This window comes from Cyanistes caeruleus, chromosome 32 (assembly GCF_971803275.1).
Source record: "Cyanistes caeruleus chromosome 32, bCyaCae1.hap1.1, whole genome shotgun sequence".
NCBI classification, from domain to species: Eukaryota; Metazoa; Chordata; class Aves; order Passeriformes; family Paridae; genus Cyanistes; species Cyanistes caeruleus.
In genome coordinates, this window is record NC_141733.1 from 198,450 (window position 1) to 223,406 (window position 24,957).

The window sequence follows — 24,957 nt, forward strand, 5'->3', positions numbered from 1 at the left end:
CCCTGCCTCGTCCCTGGGATGCTGAGAGCAGCTCCAAGGAGCGGGGAGGGAGGATTCCCTTCACGGGATGGACAGTAAAGGTCAGCCGGACCCCACCCCACAGCCCTGCCTGTCCCCCAGCCCCGCTGCTGCGTCCTCTCTACAACTTCCTCATTTTCCAAAACCAGGGGGATTCCCATCCCAAATCCCCCTTTAATCCATGCTCCGGCTGGGCTCAGAGGGATTTCAGAAGAAATGGGAATAGAGACAAGGATGAGAAGCTGGAATTGGTTTTGCCATGTCCTTCCACGCTTCCCAGCTGTCCCAGGGTCCTTCCAGAGCTGCCCCGAGCAGGGAGGGCTCCTGCACCTGCCCAGGTGGGGCAGCACCTCCGTGTGCACCTGCAGCTCAACCCCAACAACCCCTGGCACCACTGGGACCTGCTGGGAAGCGCTGGACAACACTGGGGAATAAGGAACATCGAGAAAGCAGAAATAAAACAGAAATCCACGGCAGAGACGAGCCCTGGGCACAGCAGGGCTGAGTCAGAGTGAAAGAGGAATCTCCAGAGGGAGGTTTAACACATTCCCAAAGTTTGTGTGAAGCCTTTTCCTGCTCCGAGCAGAGGGAAGGATCCGGGAAGGAACCCGGATCTCAGGGCTCTGCTGCAAACCCCGTCCAGCCCGAGCTGCTCAGTGCCACAGGGATGCCAGCAGCTCGGAAGGGACACGGGACACGGGATCCCGGGAAAAGACTGAAATTCCTGCACGTGGAGCGGTGAGGAGGGTGGACACAACCCCTGGGGGCTCACCGGGGAAGTGTCCAGTGTCCCACAGCTCAGGACCACCAAGGGCTGGCACACAAAACCAGGAACTTTCCCCTCAGAAAAGGGCTGGTTTCAGGTTCCCAAAGCAGACAGGCCTATGGGAAACCAACTCCCAGCTCAAATCCCAACCAGCTCTCAGGACCAGGATCAAAACCCTTTCCTGAGAGCTGTTCCACACCCTCCCCAGACCAGGCAGGATCGGAGCCGGCGCAGGGCTCACCCCAGTCCTGCCGCAGGAGCTGGGTGTGAGCCGACCCTCCCCGAGAGGGGATGTCCATCCTCTGACAGGGGATGTCCATCCTCTGACAGGGGATGTCCATCCTCTGACAGGGGATGTCCATCTGACAGTTCTTGGCTCCACCTGTCTCCCCCATCTCCAAACACTGCAGTTGTTCTCCGTCCCTGCTGAGAAAAGCCCCCAGCCAAGCAGGAATTGCTGCTGGATTCTGATCCAGAGCTGCTTGAGGACAGTTACTCGTGGAGCCAAGAACTGAAGAACCCCTCCAGATCATCCCCAGGGGAACAAAGTCCCAAGAGGCAGAATAAAGAAGGGAACTCGCTGCAGTCGGTGACACTTTGACATGAATAACCTGGAAGGGAGTCCTTAGAGGGACCTGGATGGGGAAGGAGGCGGCACCTCCACAGGGACAACAGTGGGACTGCGAAAAGCAGCAGAATATGGGAAGAGTGGCAAAGAAAGGGGCAGGAGGAATGAAACAGGGAGACCTGAGCATGAACAAGGAGCTTGTGTGCTCACACCTGAGCTAGGTAATCCCTTCCCTCAGCAGGGCTGGGGGCTCCTGGAGCCGGAACAGCTCCGAGGCGGATCAGTGGGATCGCCAGTGCCAGGAAAGGTGAGCAGGTGCAGGTGAGCCCTCCCCACTTCCACCAGCTCAGTCAGCCCTCAATTCCCGGTGGGAATTAACCCCTGACTTGAGAACAAACTCCTTCCACTCCAGTTCCTGATGTGTGCACCTTCCTGCTGCTCCCTTCAGCCAGGGCCAGGGCAGTAACCCACCCCCAGCTCCCCAAACGCAGCCCAGGGGCTCCTGCAGCCCCGGGACCCCCAGCTCTGAGGTCCCGTACCTGCCACCCCACATCTCCTTAGGGCACTGAGGGGTGTCCCCCACCCCCAAATTCCCCCTCATCATCCTAAGCCTCACCCGAGCCCCCCAGGGCTCCTCCTGCCTCTCCAGGGTTCACCCCAGAATCCTTCTCCCTTTAAATCCCCGCACATCTGCAAACCCCCACGGTCACTGCCCCCTGTCCGCACCCCTCATATCCCCCAAGAGCCCCCACCCTTAAGGTCCCTGCAGACCCCCCAGTCCCGCTGACTGTCCCCAAAATTCCGGGGCTCCCCCCGGGCGCTCCCAGCCCCATTCCGGGGCTCCCCCCGTGTCTCCCCAGCCCCATTCCGGGGTTCCCCTCAGCCCTGAGCGCCCCCAGCCCCATTCCGGGCCCCCCCCCCGGGCCCCCCGCGCTCCCCCAGGCACCGCCCGGGCCCCTCACAGCCCCTCGGCCCCGCCCCCGGGGTGGGGCTTGGCCACAGAGCGGCGCCCCCTCGCCCGCCATTGGCTGCCGCGCCCGCCGCTCAGGGGCTGCGCGCGATGCGATTGGTCAGGGCGCGCTGTCACTCAGCACGGGGCCGAGGCGGGCGGAGCCGCTGCCTCACGAAAACTCAGGGAGAGTTGTGGGGGGAGGGGCCGGCCGGGGCTCCCGGCTCCGCCGGAGCTGCCCCGCGGCCACCGCGGAACCTCTCGGGGCGGCCGCGCCCCCGCCGTGCCCGAGCCGCCGTTACCTGAGGGAGCCGGGCCGGGTCCTCACGCTGGCGCCGCTCGCGCTGGGGCTCCCGCCGCCCCCCCCCGCCCCGCGCGCGAGGCTCTCGCGAGACCCGCGGGGAGGGAACGGCGCGGAGGCCAATGAGATGCACCGGGGGCGGGGCCTCGGCTCCGAAGGGGCGTGTGCGTTACGCCCAGTGGGCGTGGTCATATACAGACCCCGCCCACGAGGTCCCGCGCGCTGCGGCAACCGCGACATGTGCGGAGTGGGGACACACCTGGGACACCCCCGGGACACACCTGGGACACCCCGGGATACACCTGGGACACCCCGGGATACACCTGGGACACCCCGGGATACACCTGGGACACCCCCGGGACACACCTGGGACACCCCGGGATACACCTGGGACACCCCGGGATACACCTGGGACACCCTGGGACACACCTGGGACATCCTGGGACACACCTGGGACACCCCGGGACCCCCAGGGCACCCCGAGACACGGACATGCCAGCCCCGCAGCCCCTCCCGGCTGAGGTGTCCCGCAGGGATGGATGCAGGTGACAGCCCAGGTGCTCTCGGGCATCAGTGTCCCCTCAGGGACATGGCCGAGAGTGGCAGCCAGGCTCAGCCCAGAGGGGACACTGCCACCTCCCTGGGGTGACCCTGTGGGGACAGATCCATCTGCAGAGAGGTGACACTGGCCAGGGCCACCAAGGAGACACAAGAAGCTCAGACTGTCACCAAACCGTCTTTATTCCCTGCCCCCGGCATTCCCGGCTGGGCACGGGGCCACCGGCCCCGGGCACAGCTCCGTCACTGTCACCGCCGCTGTCACCGCTGCCTGCTCCTCACATGGCGAAGAGGATGAGGAAGGCCACCATGAGGCAGAAGAGCCCCATGGCCTCGGAGAGTGCGAAGCCCAGGATGGCGTAGGAGAAGAGCTGCTGCTTGAGCGAGGGGTTCCTGTGGGGAGCGGGGCTGGGTCAGGGGGCACGGCCACCCCTGTCCCCCCCAGAGCCCCCCCGTCCCCCCTGCCCTGACCTGGCATAGCCGATGATGAGGCTCCCAAACACGGTGCCGATGCCGGCCCCGGAGCCGGCCACCCCCACGGTGGCAGCGCCGGCACCGATGAACTTGGCGGCCGTGTCGATGTCCCGCTGGGCAGCGCTCGTCCGCAGGGCCCGGGCGGCTCCCGGCCACACCTGGAGGACAGTTTGGGGGGCAGGTGGGGTTGAGCTCACCCCGGCCCCTCCTGGGCATCAGTTTCCCCCGCGGGGGGCACTGCCCAGCACGCTGACCCCCACCCAGGTGCGTTACCTGCTCTGGCCGGGCCTCGGGGCTGCTCAGCGCTGCGGCCGACAGGGGCTGGCCCAGCACCCTCGAGCTCCTCCACACCTGCAGGGAACACAGGGAGCTCACCTGGGGGACACACGTCACCCCAGCCCCGAGATCTAGGGGACACATGTCACCCCAGCTCTGTCCCACTGCAGGGACACATGTCACCCCAGCCCCAAGATCTAGGGGACACATGTCACCCCAGCCCTGTGTCCTCACAGGTCACAGATCACCCCAGCCCTGTCCCACTGCAGGGACACGCTGTCACTACTCACAAGCACAGGAGTGGAGACGAACTTTGCACAGGTGAACATGGCGAGGACGGAGGGACACGTGCAGGACACGGCCGAGGGACACACGCGGGACACGGCTGGAGGGGACAGGGGCAGGAAGGGCTGAGGCGCGGGGTGTCCGGCCCCACGGCTGGCCCCGGCTCCGGGGGGGCACACGGGGACATGGGGACACACGGGAGGGGCAGGACGTGTCGCTCCCGGCAGGGCACCGTGGTGGCACTTTGGGGTCAGGGATGGAGGAGCCGCTGAGGGTGTCACAGGCAGGGCCGAGACGGGCCCTGGGGGTCTCGGGCACGGCCTGGGGATCCCCAGCCCTGGCAGAGGACGTGGGGACTGGGCCGGGAACCCCAAGAGGCCGCGTGAGGGAACGTCCCCCCCAAACCGGGTCCTGAGGGGGCGGCACCGGCCGTGTCCCCAGCCACAGCGCGGGGGCTCCGCTCGCCTCCGGTCCCGAAGGGCTCTGTCCGCCCCGGGGCTCTCAGTGTCCCCTGGGTCTCTCTCCTCCCCCGGGCTCTGTCCCCCCGGGCTCTGTCCGGTCCCCCCGGGCTCTGTCCCCCTCTCACCGGGCTCCGCCGGGCAGGTCGCGGCCGCTCCTTGTGCGCAGGCGCGTCCGGAAGCGCGTCCGGGGAAGCAGCGAGGCCGCTCGCGGCGCCCCCTACCGAGCGGGAGGAGCGGGAGCGACCGGGGGGCGGGGCTTGGGGCGGGGATTTAGGCGGGGCATTGGGCGGGGCATTAGGCGGAGCTTTGGGCGGGGCATTGGGCGGGGCATTAGGCGGGGCGAAGCCCCGCGCGCCCTCTGGCGGGAAAAAGCGGGGCCGCAGCTCCGCGCGCCTGGGGCGAGCACGTGAGCGCGCACGCGAGCGGCAGCGCGCGCCAGTGTGAGTGTGCGCATGTGTGTCCCCACTGTGTCCCCAGTGTGTCCCCACTGTGTCCCCGTGGGGCCATTGCCACCCCCTGGTACACTGTCACGCCCCGGTACACTGTCACCCCCCGGTACATTGTCACGCCCCGGTACACTGTCACCCCCCCGGTACACTGTCACCCCCGGGTACATTGTCACCCCCCGGTACACTGTCACCCCCCGGGTCCCGTGTCCCCCCCCGGCCGCGGCTTTCTGGGCAGCGCTGCTGCTGCGGGAGCCGTCTCGGCCGTTAATTAAATCATAGCGATAATTAATTGCCATTAACGGGAAATCAATAACGAGGAGCCGGGACTGGGGGGCTCCGGCAGAGGGGGGGAGCCCCCAAACCACGGGGGAGCCGCGCCCCTCCCCCGCCCCCTCCCGTCCCCCCGAACCTTCCATCCCCCCGAACCTCAGCCCCAAATCCCCCCAAGCCCCCGCAGCCCCCCCTCCCGCTCCCCCCCTTTCCCCTCCCCCTTTCCCATCTTTTTTCCCTTTTTCCCATTTTATTGTTTCATTCCCCGCTCCGGCCGCGGCTCCGCTCGCTGCCCTGAACGTTGGGATGAAAATCCAGCCCCGCCTTTGGGGGGCCCGGGGGGCTTGGGGGGCTCCTGAGGGGATGGGGGGGCCCGGGATGGGGTTTTGGGGGCGGGGGGGCTGCCCCATCCATCCCGGTCCAGATCCAGGTCCCAATCCCGGTCTGGATCCCAATCCCGATTCCAGTCCCGGCCCAGGACAGGAGGGGACAGGGATGGGGACAGGGATGGGGACAAGAGGGACCCCCAGCAGCCCCCGAGTCCCCCCAACCCCCGTCTCCAGTTCGGAGGGGCCGCTCCCCCCCCGCGCTGGCCCCGCGTGGCCACCGCGGGCCCGAGGGGACCCCCGGGAGCTCGGGGCGCCCCGCGGGTGTCGCGGCCCCCCGGGACGGGCCGTAAATCGCGGCCGGAGGGGACACGGAGCGCCAGGCGACATGATTCAACCGGGGATGGCGTCACGGGAGCCGGGAGCGCCGGGAGCCGCGGCTGGAGAGCCGGGAGGGGAGGGGGCTCGGGCGGCTCGGGGGGCTCGGGGGGGCTCGGGGGGGCTCGGGGGGGCTCGGGGGGCTTTGTCCGCGGGGAAAGGGAAGGGGCAGCAGCACCGAGCTGTGAAAATGGAGAGAAACGGCCCCAAAAAGGCGGCAGCGATCCCTGGGATGGGGGTTCCGATCCCTGGGATTCGGGGTCTCTCCCCCCAGGATTTGGGGATTTCTCCCCCCAGGATCGGGTTCTGTGCCGCCGGTTTTCGGCTCAGCTCCGGCACCCTCGGCGCGGGATTTTCCCTTCCCGTTGGTTTTTTGGGGTTATTTTTCCCTTTATTTTTTTTTTTTTTTTTTTTTTTTTACACGCTCTTTTATGACAAACTTTACTTTACGTTTGACATTTAAAAGCTGATCAGATCTTCCCTCCAGGACAGGGGAAATGGAGATATTTATTGGGGTCTGGCGGCGCTGGAGGAGCCGGGAGATTTACTCCGACAGCGCCGCGGGATTGCGGCTCCTCCTGGACAGCGATTTTTGGGAATTCTGGGCCTGTTCTGGTCCCCCCAGGAGGGACAAAAGCCGGGCTGATCCCACCAGGATTTTCCAGCGGCAGGGGCGAGGCTGAGCCGCCCCCGCCGCCCTCTGCGGGAGTTTTGGGGCTGGAAATGAGATTTTCGGGGTTTTGGGTCACCCTGCAGCTCCTCGCTGGGGTTTGGGGACACAGCAGCGCTCGGGGCTCGCAGCTGTGACAATCTCGGGGCTTTGGGGACAAAGACAGAGCCGGGCTGGTGACCCGGAGCTGGGGACAGGTCCTGGGACAAGGGACAGCGACTCGGACACGGGGGTGGGACCCGGGGACAGCGCCAGGGCTGGGGCGGGGTCTGGGGGCGGGGGAGGGACCGTCCTGCAGATGGGGACAGTCCTTGGGGACAGTCCTTGGGGACAGCTCCTCACCCTGGGGACAGTCCTTGGGGACAGCTCCTCACCCTGGGGACAGGGATGGGGACAGGACAGGGGACAGGGACAGGGACAGGGACAGGGGACAGGGACAGGGACAGGGACAGGGGACAGGACAGGGACAGGGACAGGGACAGGACAGGGACAGGGGACAGGACAGGGACAGGGACAGGGACAGGGACAGGGACAGGGACAGGGACAGGGACAGGGACAGGGACAGGGACAGGGACAGGACTCGGCGCTCCCCCCTCCCCGCACTGCGACGGGAAATTCAAATCCCGCAGCGGCGAGCAGGGAAACACGAAGAAAATGGGAATAAAACCCGGGAGCGAGGCGGGAACGGGGGGGGGACAGCGGGAAAGGTCACCCGCTCCTGCGGGGACAATTCCCGACCCCCAAATCCACTCCCGTCTCTTCCAGTGCCCCCCAGTCCATTCCCAGTGCCCCCCCAGTGCCCCCCAGTGCTCCCCAGTGCCCCCCAGTCCATTCCCAGTGCCCCCCCAGTGCCCCCCAGTGCTCCCCAGTGCCCCCCAGTCCATTCCCAGTGCTCCCCCAGTGCCCCCCAGTGCCCCCCAGTGCTCCCCAGTGCCCCCCAGTGCCCCCCAGTGCCCCCCAGTGCCCCCCAGTGCCCCCCCGCTCCTCTCCTCTCTCTCCCAGTGCCCCCCCAGCCGATCCCAGTGTGTCCCACTCTCTCCCAGGGGACTGGGAGGGACCTGGGGCCTCTGGGAGGGACTGGGGGACACTGGGGGGACACTGGAGGGACACCCCCAGTGCCCCCCAAACCCCCCCCCAGTGCCCCGAAACCCCCCCAGTGCCCCCCGCGGGCTCGGGGCTGTCCCCAAGTGTCGCCGCTGTCCCCGGCAGCCCCCGGAGCTGGAGCCGCAGCCCCGGGAAGGTTTCCATGGCAACGGGAGGGGGAAAAAAATTTAAAAATATTTAAAAAAAAACCCCAGCAAAAAGCAAAGCGGCGGCGGGGCTGGAGCGGGGCTCGGGGAGCCTTTGTGAGCGAGCAGAAACCCCAAAGTGGGGGACAGGAGGAGGAGGAAGAGGAGGAGGAGGAGCGGGGTTATTTAGGGTGGGGATGGGGGCACTGAGAGGCCAAGGGGGAGAGGAAGCGGCCCAGGGAGGAAGGGCATTTCCCAAGGAGGCAGAAACACCTTTTTTTTCCCCCTTTTTTTTCCTCTCTTCTTCCCCCTTTTTTCCCCTTTCCCCCCCTTTTTCCTCTTTTCCTTCCTTCCCAAAAAACCCCCACCCCAAGCCCGAAAAATCCACCCCCAAAACCCCAACAATCCCCCCCAAAACCCCAACAATCCCCCCCAAACCCCCAGCCACCCCCGACACTGCGATTTCTCCCATCCTTTCCCCATTCCCGAGCGGAGGAGGTGAAGCCGCCGCCGAGCTTGGCCCTGGCCCTCCAATCCATCATTTTTATTTCCTGTTGTAACTGACAAATTGTTCCCTATTTTATATCGGATCCCTCCAGGCGAAGGGGGCTGCGGGATGCGATTTCTTCCTCGTTTTTTCCCCTTTTTTTTTTTCCCCTTTTTATATTTTTTTTTCTTTTCGGTATAACCTCGGAAAGGAAAAAAAAAAAAAGGAGAAGGAGAAAAAAAAAAAGTCATAAAACGCAACAATAAAATAAAAAATCGGAGCTGAACCAACCCAAAAGCAGCGCCGGTAATGAGCACCGCAGAGAGGCTCCATAAACCCGAGCAGGGCTGCGGGGACGGCGAGGAAAAAACCACCCCAAAAACCCCTTTATTGCCTCAAAACCGCCAGGGGGAAATTCTGCCTCCCCCAGCCCCCAGCGGCAGGTGCAGACACCCCCAAAATCCCGTTTATTCCACCGTAAACTGGGGCTGGAGAAAGGAAAAACAAATAAAAAAATTAAAATAAAAATCTGATTTTTTTTTTCCCTCCGTTTTTTCCATGCAAAGCCTGGATTCTTCTCCTCAAAAACCCCTTTTCCAGCGGGATTTTAATTGTCTTTGAAAAGGTCAGGAAATGTTCCTTCCCTCAGGTTTCATCCCGCTTTATTTATCCCTCCCGGGAGGAGCCGGCGCTGGCTGCTGGAAATCCGCTGCCTTGGGGGGAAAAAATCCATAAAATTCAGAATAAATGATGGGGAAAAATCCCATTTTCTCCCTTTTTCCTCCCGCTCTGGCACCCCCAGCGGCTCCCGCGCTGCTCCGTCTCCTTTTGCCCCAAACCCCCGGGTTTTGCCCCATTTTGTGGGGTTTTCTGCCCCTCAGTAAATTGGGGGAGGGGTAATTAAAGCACAAACGCATCCCAGCGCTTCCGGCCCCTGGATCCCTGGGATATTCCCAAAATCCCCGGGAATTGCCCCTTTTTGAGCCCCTTTTGGGGTCATTCTCAACGCGGGCTCGGCCGCTGCTCACTGGGTGCCCTTTTGGGGCAAATTCACCCTTTTTGGGGCAAATTCACCCTTTTTGGGGCAAATTCACCTTTGCCCAGGAGCAGCCCACAGATCTCCCGGGTTTTCTGGGGTTTTCTGGGGTTTTCTGGGGTTTTCTGGGGTTTTCTGGGGTTTTCTGGGGTTTTCTGGGGTTTTCTGGGGTTTTCGCCCTTTCCCTGTGAATCTCAGGGCCTCAGGTGGATCAATCCCGGCGGATCCTGCGGGAAATTGGGGAAATTCGGGAATAACGCGGCGGGAAGCGTCGTTATCCCGCCGGGGCTGGGAAAAGGGGACTGGCAGCCGAGGTTTTGGGGCCAAAAAAGCAATGAAAGGTGAAATGCGGATGTGAGGATCCCGTACTGGAGGGGAAACGGCCCCAAAAGGCGCCGTTTTCATCCAATTAAATGGATTTGATTCCCTTTCCCAGCTCGGGATTTGATTCCCATTCCCCGGGTCCGGCCTCTCCCCAAAACGGGGGAAAAATACAAAAAAAATGAAAATGTGGGGTGGTTTTGAGGCAAAACTGCCCCAAATCGCGCTCGGCTCGCAGCGCCGCCCGTTTTGGGTGGAGAAAGGGCGAGAACGGGAGCGGGGGAGGGAGGAAGAGAAATTAAAAAGATGGAAATCACCCAGCCGGGCTCGGTGCTGACAGCGTGGAAATCAAAAATAAAAAGGAAAGGGAGCAGGGAAAAAAATCCCAACTAATTATGTTTTATTTGCTGATCCGGAGGAAAACGAGCGGCGGCGGCCGGGGGGAGCAGGGAGAGCGGGGTTGGGATTGTCGGGGGGGTTTGGGGTCCCCAGGAGGGATTTGGGGTGGAGTTGGGTTTGTCGGGGGGGTTTGGGGTCCCCAGGAGGGATTTGGGGTGGGGTTGGGTCTGTTTGGGGTCCCCCGGAGGGATTTGGGGTGGGGTTGGGTCCGTCTGGGAGGGTTTGGGGTCCCCAGGAGGGATTTGGGGTGGGATTGGGATTGTCGGGGGGGTTTGGGGTCCCCCGGAGGGATTTGGGGAGGGGTTGGGTCCGTCTGGGAGGGTTTGGGGTCCCCAGGAGGGATTTTGGGGGTGTTTGGTTCCACCCGGGCGGGTTCGGCCTCTCCCGGGGCGATTTTGGGCTCCCTGCGGGTCCCGGGCCATTCCCGGGGCCCTGGAGCTCCTTCCCGGGGTTGGGAACCCGGGAATGGCACCGGGGGAAACTCCCGGGGGATTTGGGGTCCTCTCCTGGGATTCCCGGATTTCCCTCCCGGGTTTGAAGCGCAGGAAATTCCCGGGAATTCCTCTGGCAGCGCGGGAGCGCTCCCGGGTTTTGGCGTGGGGGAACATCCCAGGACGGGCTGGAATCCCACATTCCCAAACCGCGCATTCCCAACTCCCAGGGGGACCCTTGGCTTTGTTCTGCGCCCCCGGGCATTCCCACAGCCCGGGGAGCTTGGGATTGGTCTGGGAAGAGAGGCCGGGGTGGGTTTGGGGGGCACAAAGGGGTTTGGGGGGCACAAAGGGGGTTTGGGGGCACAAAGGGGGTTTGGGGGGCACAAAGGGGTTTGGGGGGCACAAAGGGGTTTTGGGGTTCGGGCCCCGGGGCTGGGTCAGGACCGACCGAGCCCAAACAGAAAAGGTCGCGCTTCCCCCAGATCGTCCTGAACGGGGAAAATTTGGGGTGAAAGAGCCTCAAATCGGGGCCCTCCCGGTTTTTGGGGTGCTCAGGGTCAGCCCCAGGCCCTGCTGCCCCCCCGGGATCCAGCGGCAGCCCCAGAGCAGCCCCGAGCCAAACCCCAAATGACCCTGAGGAATCCCAAACAATCCCCACAAAAAAATAAATAATTCTTGTTTTGTTTGGGGTTTTGTTTATTTTTTCTCTCCTTTCTCGCTCTTTCGAGCCAAGAAAAGCAGCAATAAATTAAAGAAGAAAAAACAAAAAAAGAGGAAAAACAAAACCACCCCCAAAATAATCCCAAAAAATTCCCTTTTGTGTCTCCCGACGGGACCGCGGGGGCTCCGAACCACCGGGAACCGGGGAGAACCGAACCGGAACCGAACCGGGGCCAAACCAAACCCGGGAGAACCCGACCGGGGCCAAACCGAACCCGGTAAAACCCAACCGGAGCTGGCCCGGTTCGGGGGCAGCGCTGAGAGACCGGAACGGAACCAGGAGCGGGAATTGGGCCGGGAAGGGTTCGGGAGGATCCCGAGGAGCCGCAGCTGCTACGCGCGGAGCGGGCGCTAGATGGGGAAATGGCAACGGCGGAGCCGCAATTCCAGCCGCAGTTCCAGGCTCAATTCCAGCCGCAATTCCAGCCCCATCCCAGGCTCAATTCCAGGCTCAATTCCAGCCCCGTTCCAGCCGCAATTCCAGCCGGGAACGCGGCCCGAGAAGCCCCCGGGAGCCGCGGCCGGCGGGGAAGGAGCGGCCGCCGGCGGCGGCTCCGGGAGCCGCAATAAAAGGGCAATAAAAGGGAGCGGGGCCGCTCCCGGATCCCTGGAGAGGGAATTCCGGCTGGAAACGCTCCGGAGCCCGCGGGAGAGCGGCCCGGGGGGCGGGAGGGAAACGCGGACAGGGAGAGATCCAGGGATGTCCCACGGGGAGAGATCCGGGGATGTCCCATGGGGAGAGATCCAGGGATGTCCCACCGGGAGAGATCCGGGGATGTCCCACGGGGAGAGATCCGGGGATGTCCCACCGGGAGAGATCCGGGGATGTCCCATGGGGAGAGGGGGCAGGGAGACGTCGCTGATCAGGATCAATGACGAGGATCAATGATCAGGATCAATAACAAGGATCAGTGATCAGGATCACTGATAACGATAATGATAGGGATCGCTGATAAGGATCAATGACAAGGATCAATCACTGACAACGATCTCTGATAAGGATCAGTCGCTGATAACGGTCGCTGATAAGGATCAATAACAAGAATCGATCACCGATAACGGTCGCTGATAAGGACGGAGGCCCGGCAGAGACCCCGGGGCTTTTTCTCGCAGTTTTTTGTCCGCGGTTCTCGCCCGGAGCCGCAAATCCCAAAAAAAGGGAAAAACCTGGGAGTTTGCGCGGATCAAAGCGGCCCCGTCCGGCCGCCCTCGCGCCCGGCAATTAGCGCGGATAATTTGATATTTGGGCTCCCATTTCACCTCCTTTCGCAAGGGCTGACGCGGGAGGCTTTAATTGGGAGCGCGTGAGCGCAAATTGCGGCGCTGGCGGCCCCGGCCCGGGCGGACCCGCACGGAACCGATTTGGGCTCAGTCCCGGGGGAATCGGGCCAGGGCAGATCCCGGGAAAAAAGGGAAAAGTCCCGGCTGAGGAGGAGGAGGAGGCTGCGATGGGCTCCGGGCTCCTGCGGCTGCTCGGCCTTTTCCTCTGCTGAATCCCTGCAACTCCGGAGGTTCGGGATCATTCCTGGCCTCCAGCTTGGAGCATTTTGAGAGACGCCACAAAGAAAAAGCAAAAAGGGTGTGAAAACCCCATTTTCCACCCCTTGTTTCCCCCTTTTCTTCCTTCTAAAACAAGCAGAGACGCCCCTTAAAAAGCACAAAAAATTTAAAAAAAATAGTAAAACCAAAAATCCCCAATTCCTCATCCCTCCCGCTGCTCTGCCAGAATCCCTCAAAATAAAAAAAAAACAAAACAAACCCGGGCCTGGTTTCCAAAGCTCGCATTGATGGGAGCTGGAGCGGGGCCAGGCCCGGCTGCTCTTGGCTGGAAGCGCAGAAATCTGGGGCAAAATCCGCCGCTTTGGGTTCCCCGCTGGCCCGGGAGGGGGCGAGGGGAGGAAGCCCCGAGGCCGTAACTCCTCGGGAAAGGGATATTTTGGGAAGCTTTGCGGCGCTGGAATGCGGCTCCTGGCGGGGCTGACAAGGAGGAATTATGTCCGGACAGAAAATGAGGTTTTTTTAACTCCCCCCCTGCCCAGGGGCTGGGTCCCGGTGTTTGTTTTGGGAGAAAAACTGCCGGGCCCCTTCCCCCCTCTGCGGCTCCGGGGACCCTCCAGGTGTCCCCAAACCCCCCCAGCCCCATTTCCAGCCCCACATCCCTTCCCTGTCCCGGGCACCCCGCGGACGGAGCTTTCCCACCCTTCAGCCCCTTCCTGCGAATTCCTCCTCTTTACATCACAAAAGCAGCCCCGGAGAGGGAAAAATCCGGGGTTTTTTTTTCCCTTAAAAACCCAAATCTTGGCGCTGCCGCCCCCGGCCCGAGCAGCCCAGCCGAACTGGGGGGACTGGGATGGGCAGGAGGCGCCTTTGGGGGATTCTGTGGGGCCGTGGCTTTGGGGGTCGCGGGTTTTTCCCTCCCCTCCACATTTGAAGGCGGGTTTGGGTCCTGGGGTGGGGCTGGGGGCGGGTTTTCCCTGGAGTTATCCCTGGGAAGGGGAGAGAGGGGGAGGGAAGAGGAGGAAAAAATTCCCATGAGGCGAAAGCGAGCGAGGAGCAAATTGTGGAAAAATCAGCAGAGCTCGGCCTGCACCCACAGCCCCTTCCAGCCGCTCCTCCCGCTTTTCCGCAGGGAAAATTCCCCTCCCTGGAAGGGAATCCCGACCCCTCGGGGTCCAGCCCGGCCCCTGGGGGCAGCGGGATCCTCATCCCGTCACGGATTTGGGGCCGGCTTCGCTCCCCCCGCGCCGTCCCTGGGTCATTCGGGAATTGGGGATGGGAGGAGGAGCCCGGGGCCTCCTCAGGCTCATCCCAGGCCGGAATCGGGGCTGGAGGCTCAGAAATTCCCGAGTTTTGGTCCATCCGGGCCGCCCCTTCCCGAGGTTCCCCTTTCTCCTCCCTGCTGCATCCCACGGGATTTTGGGACGAGCGGCCGGAATTTCACCCGGAGCCAGGCCGGGACCATCCCAGGAATTGTTTTGGATCCGGGACCATCTCAGGAATTGTTTTGGATCCGGGACCATCCCAGGAATTGTTTTGGATCCGGGAGCTCAGAGTTGCGGCTCGGATCCTCTCCCGGGCTGTTTTCCCGGACTGAATCCCGGGGAGCCCGGGATCGTTTCTGGATCATTCCCGGCGCTTCCCGGGCCGGGAGGATCGCGGGGATCCCGGCCCGAGGCCGCTCCCAGCCCGAGTCATTCCCATTTCCCTTCCCAGCCAGGGGAAAACGCTCCCAAGGCGGGATTTTCCAAGGATCCTTCTCAAAACCCCAAGGCCCGGCCCCGGGGACGTTTCCAGGAGCGGAAAAGGCTCCGGATCAGGGCAGGGCCTGGAGGGGTTTGGGATTTCAGGGAACGTGAGGGGACACCCCACAGAGCCGGGCTGGGATCGAGGCAGGGCCGAGGGGGAGTTTTGGGGTCGGGGACGGGGCCGAGGGGGAGTTTTGGGGTCGGGGACGGGGCCGAGGGGGAGTTGTGGGGTCGGGGACGGGGCCGAGGGGGAGTTGTGGGGTCGGGGACGGGGCCGAGGGGGAGTTTTGGGGTCGGGGACGGGGCCGAGGCCGTTCCTGAAGTTTTCCATCCCGAGCGGGGCCCTCGGGGACGAGGAGCGGCAGCTCCAAAGCTCTGCCCGGCCCAGCCCTGGCTTTAAACCCGGCCTAAGCGCCCTGCAGGAGGAGCTGAGCCCTTCCCAGTCCCGAGGAGCCTCCGGAGAATTTCCCTGCGCGCCAAGGGCGTGGGTGGAGAGCGAAACAAAGCAGATTTCTAAGCGCTGTCATTATCCTGCCATAAATCCCGGCTGCTGCTGCCGGAGCTCCTGCTCAGCCCCGATCCCTCGGGAACGGCTCCAGGAGCTGGGGAACGCTTCCCTCCCTCCGCCGCGCATCCCTCGGGAAATGCCGCTGGAGTGGATTTCCCGGCCATCCCGCACGTTTTCCCCGTCCCTGCCCCGCCGGGATTTTTGGGATGAGGAATTCCCGGAGCTCCCGATGACCTCCGGCCCCCGGGACCGCCGCTCGTCCTTCCCCACGGCTGGGGCGCGTTCTTAACCCCAAGCTTTTAAAGTCCCAAATAAACAAAGCTGGTGTTCCCCGAGTCCCCCGGAGCCGGGCCGCTGTCATTGCGGTAATTGGCTGCTGCTAATTAGGCTGATGACTGCCGCACAAATGAACCGGGCCGAGCCGCTGCCCAGGGCCGGGCGCTGGATTCGCCCCCCGGGACGGGGATTTGGGGATCCCGTGGGGCTGAGGGGGATCCCCGATTCTCCATCGCCTCCCTCACCCCGGGATGGATTTTGGCTGCAATTCCAGAGAAAATCCCAGAAAATTCCCATCCCATCCAGCCCGGCTCCCGTTCGGGGCGCGCCCAGGATTTGGGATTCGGCTCCTCTGGAGAATCCGCGGGACCAGAACCTTCTCCCAGGGCAGTGCCAGCCTCGGACCCGCTGGCATTTGGGACAAATCCCCTTTTCCCACCCTCAGCCCGCACCCCTCATTTTCCAGGGAAAGCAGGTGTTTTTCCCTGGTTTTTTTTTTTTTTCCATGTGTTTCTCTCTCCTCCTGATGGGCCCCTGGAGCTTCCTTTTACACGAAAGCAACACAGGTTGATGTATTTTTAAATGGCTTGATTTTATCGCCCTGCTTAATGATTTGTCCCGTTATTTATTAGCCAGAGCGATCTCCGCGGGGACTCGGCGCATTAACGTATAAATAATGTGGCAAATAGTTCAATAGAGCCATAAAAAAACCGGGATTCGGGAATAAATTGACCCGTGGTCGCTCCATGCAAACCGAGGTGCTGAATGATAATTCCCGGCGCGGCCTCCGAGCGTGGAAAATGGGAGCCAGGGACAAACCCGCGGTGAGAACGGAGAAATCGACCCAAATATCCCCAAAAACCTCCCCGGGAGGGGGCAGCGCCAGGCCTGGAGCTCTGCCGGGGAATGCCGAGCTTTGCCCATTCCAGGCGGGATTTTTGTGGTTCCGGAATGGGAAAATTCCCAAATCCTGGGGAATGGAAGCCTTGGAGCTGCCAGGGACCCCCTCAGCCCCTGGAGAGATACAAATGGAGCCGAACTCTTCCTCCTCCTCCTCTCTGGGAGCCTCCTGGCTTTACCTCCCCTGCCTCAGTTTCCCCCTCCCCTGCTCCCTTCCTCTCCCTCTTCCCGGGGACTTCGGGGAAGGATTTTTGGCCGGGCCGGATTCAGGAGAAGCCCCGGAGCCTCTCCCAGGCTGCTCGGGGTTTATGGAGCGACCCCGGCGGCTTTCCCGGGATTAGCGATTCCCAGGATTTCCCGGCTGGAAGCGGCGCGGCCCCCCCGGGAGATTCCAAGGATTTTCCCGGCTGGAAGAACCCGCGGGGCTCTTGGGAAGCCCGGGGTGTTTTGGGGTGCGGGCACCGAGCCCCCTCCCCATCCCCCCCAGCCCCTTTTTAAGGGAATTTGGGCACTTTTGGGGCACCTCCAGCGGCAGCGACGCCCCAAACCCGGCGCTTCCTCATTAATTAATTAATGTGTTAATTTGTGAACTCTGCGAGGCCGCAGAAATTTGGGAATTTTCCGCCGCTTCCTCTTTGTTCCTGCGCAGCTCCAGCCGCACCTGGGGGCATCCCGGCCGTTGCCATGGCAACGGGAATGTCGCATTCCCGCGGGAAGGAATCAAGGGGGGAGAAATCCGGGATGGGGAGGGATGGGGAAGGGCCCGTATGCAAATGAGCTGCGGTTTAATTGCAGTTTTAATTGGGGGGCACGGCCCTGGCACCGGCTGGGCGTTAATGAGCCCCCGGGCCCAGAAAGGTTCATTAGTGCCGGGCCCTAATGAGCTCGGACGTGGATGAGGAACTGGGATTGGTGTGGGGCGGGGAGGGCAGCGCGGGGGGCGCCGACCAAAAATCCCATTCCCGGCCCCCCAAAAATCCCACTCCCGGCCCCCCAAAAATCCCACTCCCGGCCCCCCAAAAATCCCACTCCCGGCCCCCCAAAAATCCCACTCCCGGCCCCCCAAAAATCCCACTCCCGGCCCCCCAAAAATCCCACTCCCGGTCCCCCCAAAAATCCCACTCCCGGTCCCCCCAAAAATCCCACTCCCGGCCCCCCCAAATCCCCAGGGAGCAGCAGCGGCTGCGGGGGAGGGCTCGGGATGGGTTTGGGGTGGGAGTGCGGGATGGGTGGGATGCGGGGGGGATTTATGGGATGCAGGGATCGCTGGGATTGGTGGGATCGGGGGGATTTATGGGATGCAGGGATTGGCGGGATCGCTGGGAAGAGCCGTGAGGTGGCAGCGCGGGATTGCTCGGGAGAGGAGCTGGCAGAGGGGGATTGGCTGCGGGGCGGGGATGGGGATGCAGGAGTGACCCCAGTGTGGGACCCCACCGCTTCCCGCTCCCATTCCCGTCCTTCCCGGGGGATTGAGCCGGGCCCGGCCTGGGGGAGCTCGCAGCATTCCCAAGTCTCCCCTCTGGATCTGGGATCGCTCCTGGATCTCCCCTCTGGATCCGGGGCCATTCCCAGATGTCCCAGCCGGGTTTGGGGGCCTGTCCCCCGCGCCCCCCCAGGCCGTGGCCTCTCCCCGTTTCTCCCCAGCCTCCTCTCCTGCAATTTTCCCTTTTCCATCCCCACCGGGGTGATCCCAGCGCCTCCCCCGAGCCGGGCGCGCCGGGGCTCGCCCGGAGCTTTCATCATCCCAAATCCCAGACAAGCTTCCCTTTGTGGAGCGGCGGCTCCGGCCCAGCGCCGAGCGGCGCGCTCCGCGTTCATGCGGGGACTTTAATTAGGGTTAATTAGCGCCGCGGCCGCGCCGGCCCCGCCTTTCCGCGCGACGCTTTCCACCCTGCGATTTCTTGGGAGAGGCGCCGGGGCCGAGCCAGGCGCTTTTCCCTCTTTTTTCCTCCCTCCTCCTCCTCCCGATGCCCTCGAGGGGGGAACGGAGCGGCCCCGGCGCCCCCGAGCCCCTTCGGGAGCTTTTCCAGAGCTTTCCACAGCTTTTGGGGAGGGTTTTTGGGGAGCTCTCGGGAGTTTTTTTGGGGAGCTCTCGGGAGTGTTTTTGGGGAGCTCTCGGGAGGTTTTTTGGGGAGCTCTCGGGAGGTTTTTTGGGGAGCTCTCGGGAGGTTTTTTGGGGAGCTCTCGGGAGGTTTTTTGGGGAGATCTCGGGAGGGTTTTGGGGAGCTCTCGGGAGGTTTTTGGGAGCTCTCGGGAGGTTTTCGGGCGCTGGTGGCGTGCGAGCGCTGCCCGGTGCCCGCCCCACGCCCCGGCACCGCCCGATTGCAGCTCCAGAGGCTCCCGCTGGCAATTCCCGAGCTTTTCTTGGCTCCTTTCCTTCCCCTTTTCCTTCCTCGCTGATGCCCCGCTCCCAGCGAGGGCAGGGCCGCGCTCCGGGTTTGTGCCCCTCATTTTTCCAGAGATTTCCAGCCGGGAATGGCCCCGCCGGAGCCCCTGCCGGGAATCCCGGGAGAGCTTTCCCAGGAATCCCGGGAGAGCTTTCCCAGGAATCCCGGGATCTCCCTCCCAGCCCAGGGCACCCCCAAACCCTCCAAAGTCCCCAAAGCTCCCTCTGCTCCAGGACGCCGCTCCCGGGATCCCGGGGCCGGGATTTTCTGGGATATTTGAGGGATCCCGGGTTTTCTGGGATCTCCGAGGGTTGGGACACGCAGGGAGGGGCTGGAATTTCGTGTCCGTCCCCGGGCCAGCGGCTGAGGCGGCGCTCGGTGACACCCGAGGTGACAATCCCGGCCTCGGGAGCATCCTGCTCATCCCGGCCGCTTCCAGAGGCCATTCCCGGGAATCCTCATCCCCCGGACCCTCCCCTGCGTGCTCGGGCAGGTCCCGGCCCGGCAGCTCCGGCTGAGTCACCCCAAATTCCCGGGATCTGCTCCCGGAGCGGGGATGGATCCCGGGGATCCCGGGATGGATCCAGGGCGTTCCAGGAGGTCCTGGAGGGACTCTGGGGAATGGGCTCGAATCCAACAACAAAAAATAGCGAAAAAAACTTTATTAAAAATGAGGGAAATGGGGAAAAAGGGGGAAGGGAGAGGAAATAAAAGGGAAGGAAAGGGGGAAGGAAATTCCCGCATGAGGAATTCGGGAAGGGAAGGGAGAGATGTGGCTCCGGCTCCCCCCGGGGCATCCCGGAGTTTGCCAAAGTTTGGGAGAAGGTCCGGGAGAGGCCTGGATCAGCTCCCGGCGCGGCTGAGTCAGCCCCGGGCCCTGCTCATCCCGACACGTCCCGGTGCCACCCTGGGCCCGGCAAATCCCGGGATAATCCCCAAATCCCGGCGGCTGCGGGGGGATCGGCGCTCCCCGATCCCGGCGCGGAGGGGCTGGGACGGGGGAAAAGCCCTTGGAGAGACCCCGGGGGTCCCCCGGGGGCGTTGGCCGAGCCCAGCCGGGTTAATCCCGGTTTTACGAGCATCCAAACTTCTCCCGGGATTCCTGAGGCTGCGCGGGGCCTTTGATGCGGCTCCGGGGCGCAGCCCGGCCGGGATGCTCCCGAAAAAAGGGGATATTAAGGAATTAAAGGCGTCTGGGGCCGCGTGGCTGCCCCCGAACGCCACCGGGGAGCGGCGGGAGCGGCGCTGCCGTTCCCAGGGGAGGGAGCCTGGAGCGGCGCGGGGCCTTTCCCGAAAAGTTCTGTCCCGGGAGGTGAAAAGCCAAGGAAATTCCACGGGAAATGTCGCTCGGGAAAGGGAAAAAAGCCCTGCCGGGATCCTGGCACGCGAGTAACCCCAAATCCCAGGATTCCCAGAACATTCCTTGAGCCGGGATGGTGCGGGGAAACTGAGGCACGGCAGGAAATCGGGATCCATTCCCATCACCCCCCGATGACGTCACACGGCCCAGCCGAGCTCCGGGACCTCCCGATCCCATTTTTCCCATTTTCCAGGCGGATTTAGGCCCTGGCCTGTCCCGGTTTTCCTTTCCAAGCCCCCCCGGGAGCTGCGGCTGATCCCGGCGGGAATGGGGAATCCATGCGGAATTCCCGACCCCCCCGATCCTCCTCCACCCCGGATCCCCCCGGAATCCCAAATCCTCCGGGTTTCGCCGCTCCAGGGATTTGGGGTCCGGAGGGGACGGCGCTCCCAGCTGGATCCCCCCGAATCCCAGCTCCCAAATCCCAGCTCCCAAATCCCAGCTCCCAAATCCCTTCCCGAATTTCCATCCCCACATTCCCGCTGTTCCCCGTCCCGCTCCGAGCGCTCTCCAAACTCCTTCCCTAATTTTTTTTAATTTTTTTTTTTTTTTTCGGGATAATTTTCCCTGCGCGGCCGAGCGGGAGCTGCGGGGCTGGAAAAGATGGATTTACGATTCCCTGGGAATGATTTACTCCCGGCAAAGTCCCCCCGCCCCTCGCCTGTTGAAAGGTTTAAGATTCGCTCCCAGACAGGCTCCAAAAATCAGGGAAAAACAAAAAAAAATCCGAACAGAAAAAGGGATTTTCCCCCCCGGGCGCAGCGGCTGTAATTACCCAGCCCATAATCAAGGGAATTCGCATCCAGCAGAATTTTCCAGCAATCCTGCAGAGCCAGGGAAAAGCTGTTTTATAAGGAAAACCCGGGCACGTCACCCTCTGCTCCCCGGGATTTGGGAAAAGGGGGGGGAATCCCGGCTGGATTTGGGAATGCGCGGCCGCTCTTCCCAGTCCTGGGATTCTCCTCGCGCTCTCCAGGCCGGGATTCGCCCCCGAAATCCCCAAAATCCCTCCCGAGCCCAGGGATGAGCCGGGATTTGCCAAAGGAATCGTCCCGAGGTGTCCGCGAGGCGGAAATTCCAAATTTTCCGCTGGGATCACTTTGGGATCGCCCTGGGATGATTTTTGGGATCCCTCTGGGATGATTTTTGGGATCACTTTGGGATATTTTTTGGGATCACTCTGGGATCGCTCTGGGATGATTTTTGGGATCACTTTGGGATAATTGTTGGGATCACTCTGGGATCGCCCTGGGATGATTTTTGGGATCCCTCTGGGATGATTTTTGGGATCCCTCTGGGATGATTTTTGGGATCACTTTGGGATATTTTTTGGGATCACTCTGGGATCGCTCTGGGATGATTTTTGGGATCACTTTGGGATAATTGTTGGGATCACTCTGGGATCGCCCTGGGATGATTTTTGGGATCCCTCTGGGATGATTTTTGGGATCGCCCTGGGATGATTTTTGGGATTGCTCTGGGATCGCTCTGGGATGATTTTTGGGATCACTTTGGGATATTTTTTGGGATCACTCTGGGATAATTGTTGGGATCACTCTGGGATCGCCCTGGGATGATTTTTGGGATCGCTCTGGGATGATTTTTGGGATCACTTTGGGATCGCTCTGGGATGATTTTTGGGATCCCTCTGGAAGCCGCTTTGCTCCCCCAGCCGGGGCTGCCCCGGGAGAGGCCGGATCCGGGGGGGTTCAGGAATTCCCGAATTCTTGGGAATCTCGGGAATTTTTTGGGAAGAAGCGAAGGTTCCCGAGGCCCTTCCCGGGCTCGGGGTTTGTGGGACGCCCTCGGGACGATCCCGGGGATTTGGCAGCAGGAAAACAGGGAATGGCTCATCCCGGGAGCTGAGTCATGGAACCAGGGCGGCGCCCGGGCGGAAAATTCGGGATGAGGGAGCCGGGTTTGTCTTCCCAGAGCTGCTGGAGCTCCCAGGAATCCTATTGTCCATCCTTTTCCATGGATTCATCACCCCAGAATTCCAGCTTTGCCTCCCCAACGGCGCTGAGTTCCCAGGAATCCCATTATTTCCCACCCAGGATTCCCATTATTTCCCACCCAGGATTCCCATTTTTTCCCACCCAGGATTCCCATTTTTTCCCACCCAGGATTCCCATTTTTCCCACCCAGGAATTCCATTTTTTCCCGTCCCTTTTCCTGGAGCCGAGTGTGGGCAAAGGGGGGTGAGGAGAAGGAATCCATGGATTCGTCACCCCGGAATTCCAGCGCTCCCGACGCTCCTGGGTGGCTCCAGGAATCCCGAAGCCAAGCGTGGCCCAAATCCCGGGAGCGGCCGGACCGGTTCCGGAGCCTCTCCGGGAGCTGGGAATGATCCCAGGCCGGATCCCGAATCCAGGCCTCAGTCCAGAGCCGGCCCTGGGAAATGGGAATTCGGGAATTCTCCCGGAGGAAGCGCTCTGGGATTCCAGGATGGGATCGGGACCTCCCGGAGGGGAAAATTCGGGAATGAGGGATTGATCCGAGTGTCCTTCTCCTCGCCCCGCTGGGATGGGGCTGGAATTCCCGAGTCCGGAATTCCTGCAGGAATTCCCGGGATTGGCCTGGAGGGTCCTGGGGAGGGAAAAGGGAGCAGGGAAAGGGATGGAATCCCTGGAGGCAGCGGAATTCCAGGGGAGCGAGGCCGGAGGAGTCCCTGGAGATCCTGGAATGGGTCGGGATTCCTGGAAAATCCCGGGGAGATCCCGAGACGGGGATAAAAATCCTGGGAAAACGATGGAAAACCTGGGAAAGAGAGCGGGAAATATTCCAGGGATTGGGAGAGCAGGAGCAGGATGGAGCTGCTCCCTCCATCCCGAGGGATCTTCCCGTCCTTCCCCTCCGTATTCCCAGTTTTCCACTGCAGGCTCCGGATCTTGGGAAGAGCGCCCGAGATTCCAAAAGCCCCGTGAGGAGAAATTCCAGCAGATCCCGAGGGTTTATCCCGGGAAGATCCCCCGGGAATTCCCGCAGAGCTCGGGGATGGAGGCCGCGGCAATTCCAGCTCCCTGCGAAGCGGGGACGGAATTTTTGGGAATCCAGGGAAAAGCCGCACCCGGATCAACCCAAATTTTGGAGTTAAAGAAATTCCAAAAGCCGGGAAAGGCGAACGGCCCCGAGCGGGAATCTCGGAGGGGATTTTGGGATTATTCCCGGTTTTTTTAAGGAAAAAAGGCTTCGGTCCCTCCTAAATTTTCCCGTCAAAAGCGGGGAGAGGGAAAACCGGGAAGAAAAAAACCGGGAATTGGGGAGGGAGGGAGCGAAGGATCCCGGGGTGTCCCAACAACCAAAACGCGGCTTTTTTTTCCAGGGAAAAGGAGGAATTTCGGCTTTCCCGGGAATGCTCCGAGTTCAGGCGCCGGAATTATCCTGGGAAACTCTTCCCATTCCCAGCCGCCCCGCGCTCTTCTCCTGCCCCTTTATCCCGATTTTTTCCCGTTGTTTTTGGATTCTGATCCCGCTTTTCCCTCCTTGGAAAGCCCCGGGAGGATCCGGGATCGGCTCTTCCCGAAAAAAAAGAGAAAAAAAACCTGGATTTAAAAAGCCTGGGGAAGGGAAAAGCTGGGAATGGGAATGGAAAATCAGAATGAAGCCTGGAGGGGAAAATTCCCTTCCCTAAATAAATTATCCCAAAATAAATCATCCCTAAATAAATAACCCCAAAATAAATAATCCCAAAATAAATTATCCCCAAAGAAATTAAATTATCCCTAAAACCAATTATCCCTAAAGAAAATATCCCGGAAAAATTCAATTAGCCCGAAATAAATTGGATTATCCCTAAATAAATGATCCCTGCTCCAAGCGGGGAAGGAGAGGAATTCCTGCAGTTAATTGGGATTTTCATTGGGAATTGGCGGAGCTCGCTCGGGATCCCAAACTGGAATTCCCGCTGGAAAATCCGCCCTGGGAAAGAAAAGCGAGGAGGAATTCGGAGTTAAAGTCGGAATTCCACAATTTCCGGGCTTTTCCAGGGATTTTTAAGCGGGAATTCCTCATTTTGGAGGCTTTTTTTCCCCCTGCTCCCCACGCTTTTCCAGGGTTTTGGGTCAGGGAAAAAATGGGAATTTTGGGGTTTTTTTTCCCCCCTTCCCTGAGCTCAAAATCCTCCCCAGAATTCCCAAATCCAGGAAAATCCAGACGGGAAAAGTTCCTGCTACCCCAAAAATTCCCAGAGCAGGAAAAGAGGGGAAATTCTCCATGGAATTCCGCATTCCCAGCACGGGAATCATTCCCGGCGGGACCGCGGGGGGAATTTGGGTCCAAAATCTTCATTTCTGGGCAATTTCTCCTTAAAGAAAAATCCCCCAAACCTTCCCATGCCGGGAGCTTTTCCTTGAGGAAAAATCCCTTTGGAATTCCCGGAGAGCCCCGAGAGGGGCTGGAAATTCCCGGGAATTCTCGGGGTGGGATCTGGGGAGGAATCGCTTAAAAAAGGGAAAATTTTTAATGGGGGAAAAAGGGATTTTAGCGGGAAAACCTTGGGATGTTCCTGGGATGTTCCTGTCCCCAAGGGTGGCTCCTCTTCCCAAACTCGTCCCTTAACACCAAAAATCCCAAAAATCCCAAAAATCCCAAAAATCCCCGCCCGGATCCCAAAATCCCCGCCCGGATCCCAAAATCCCCACTCGGATCCCGCTTTTCCCCCTTTTTTCCCCTTTCCCGCCACATCCTCAGGGAGGAAAATCCCGTAAAAAACGCCGGGAACTTTCCTTTTCCCACTTTTTTTGGGGCGGGAAAAGCTCCCCGCTCACGCGCGGGACACCGGACCTGGACAAAATCCCTTTTATTTGGACAAAAATGGAGCAAAATTCGCTTTTTTCCAGCCTTTTCCCCCCGAAGGAGGAGCTGGAAATTCCCGGTGACGCTCCCGGAGATTCAGGGAATGCTGGAA

The 24,957-nt window shown here is 61.5% G+C and overlaps 2 protein-coding genes and 1 long non-coding RNA gene across 4 annotated transcripts in view; all 3 read right to left on the reverse strand.

The window, feature by feature from the left end:
• Window positions 1–2,705, reverse strand: part of LOC111940510 (cyclic AMP-dependent transcription factor ATF-7) — a 38,522-nt gene extending 35,817 nt beyond the window's left edge. For both annotated transcript variants that reach the window (XM_086870613.1, XM_086870612.1), the window contains exon 1: window positions 2,604–2,705. The gene's annotated coding sequence lies outside the window, so the exon portion shown is untranslated. The remainder of the gene's footprint in view (window positions 1–2,603) is intronic.
• A 620-nt stretch (window positions 2,706–3,325) lies between these two features.
• ATP5MC2 (ATP synthase membrane subunit c locus 2) lies at window positions 3,326–4,869 on the reverse strand. Its single transcript, XM_086870496.1, has 5 exons — window positions 4,782–4,869; window positions 4,201–4,295; window positions 3,908–3,985; window positions 3,632–3,792; window positions 3,326–3,553 (listed from the first exon to the last, which is right to left on the reverse strand). The coding sequence occupies exons 2-5, from the start codon at window positions 4,237–4,239 to the stop codon at window positions 3,439–3,441; spliced, it is 393 nt and encodes a 130-aa protein (XP_086726622.1). The 5' UTR covers window positions 4,240–4,295; window positions 4,782–4,869; the 3' UTR covers window positions 3,326–3,438.
• An 11,098-nt stretch (window positions 4,870–15,967) lies between these two features.
• Window positions 15,968–18,109, reverse strand: LOC147647875 (uncharacterized). The gene is made up of 2 exons (XR_015281323.1): window positions 17,427–18,109; window positions 15,968–17,309 (listed from the first exon to the last, which is right to left on the reverse strand). It is a non-coding gene; the product is annotated as an uncharacterized LOC147647875 (long non-coding RNA).
• Between the last annotated feature and the right edge of the window lie 6,848 nt (window positions 18,110–24,957).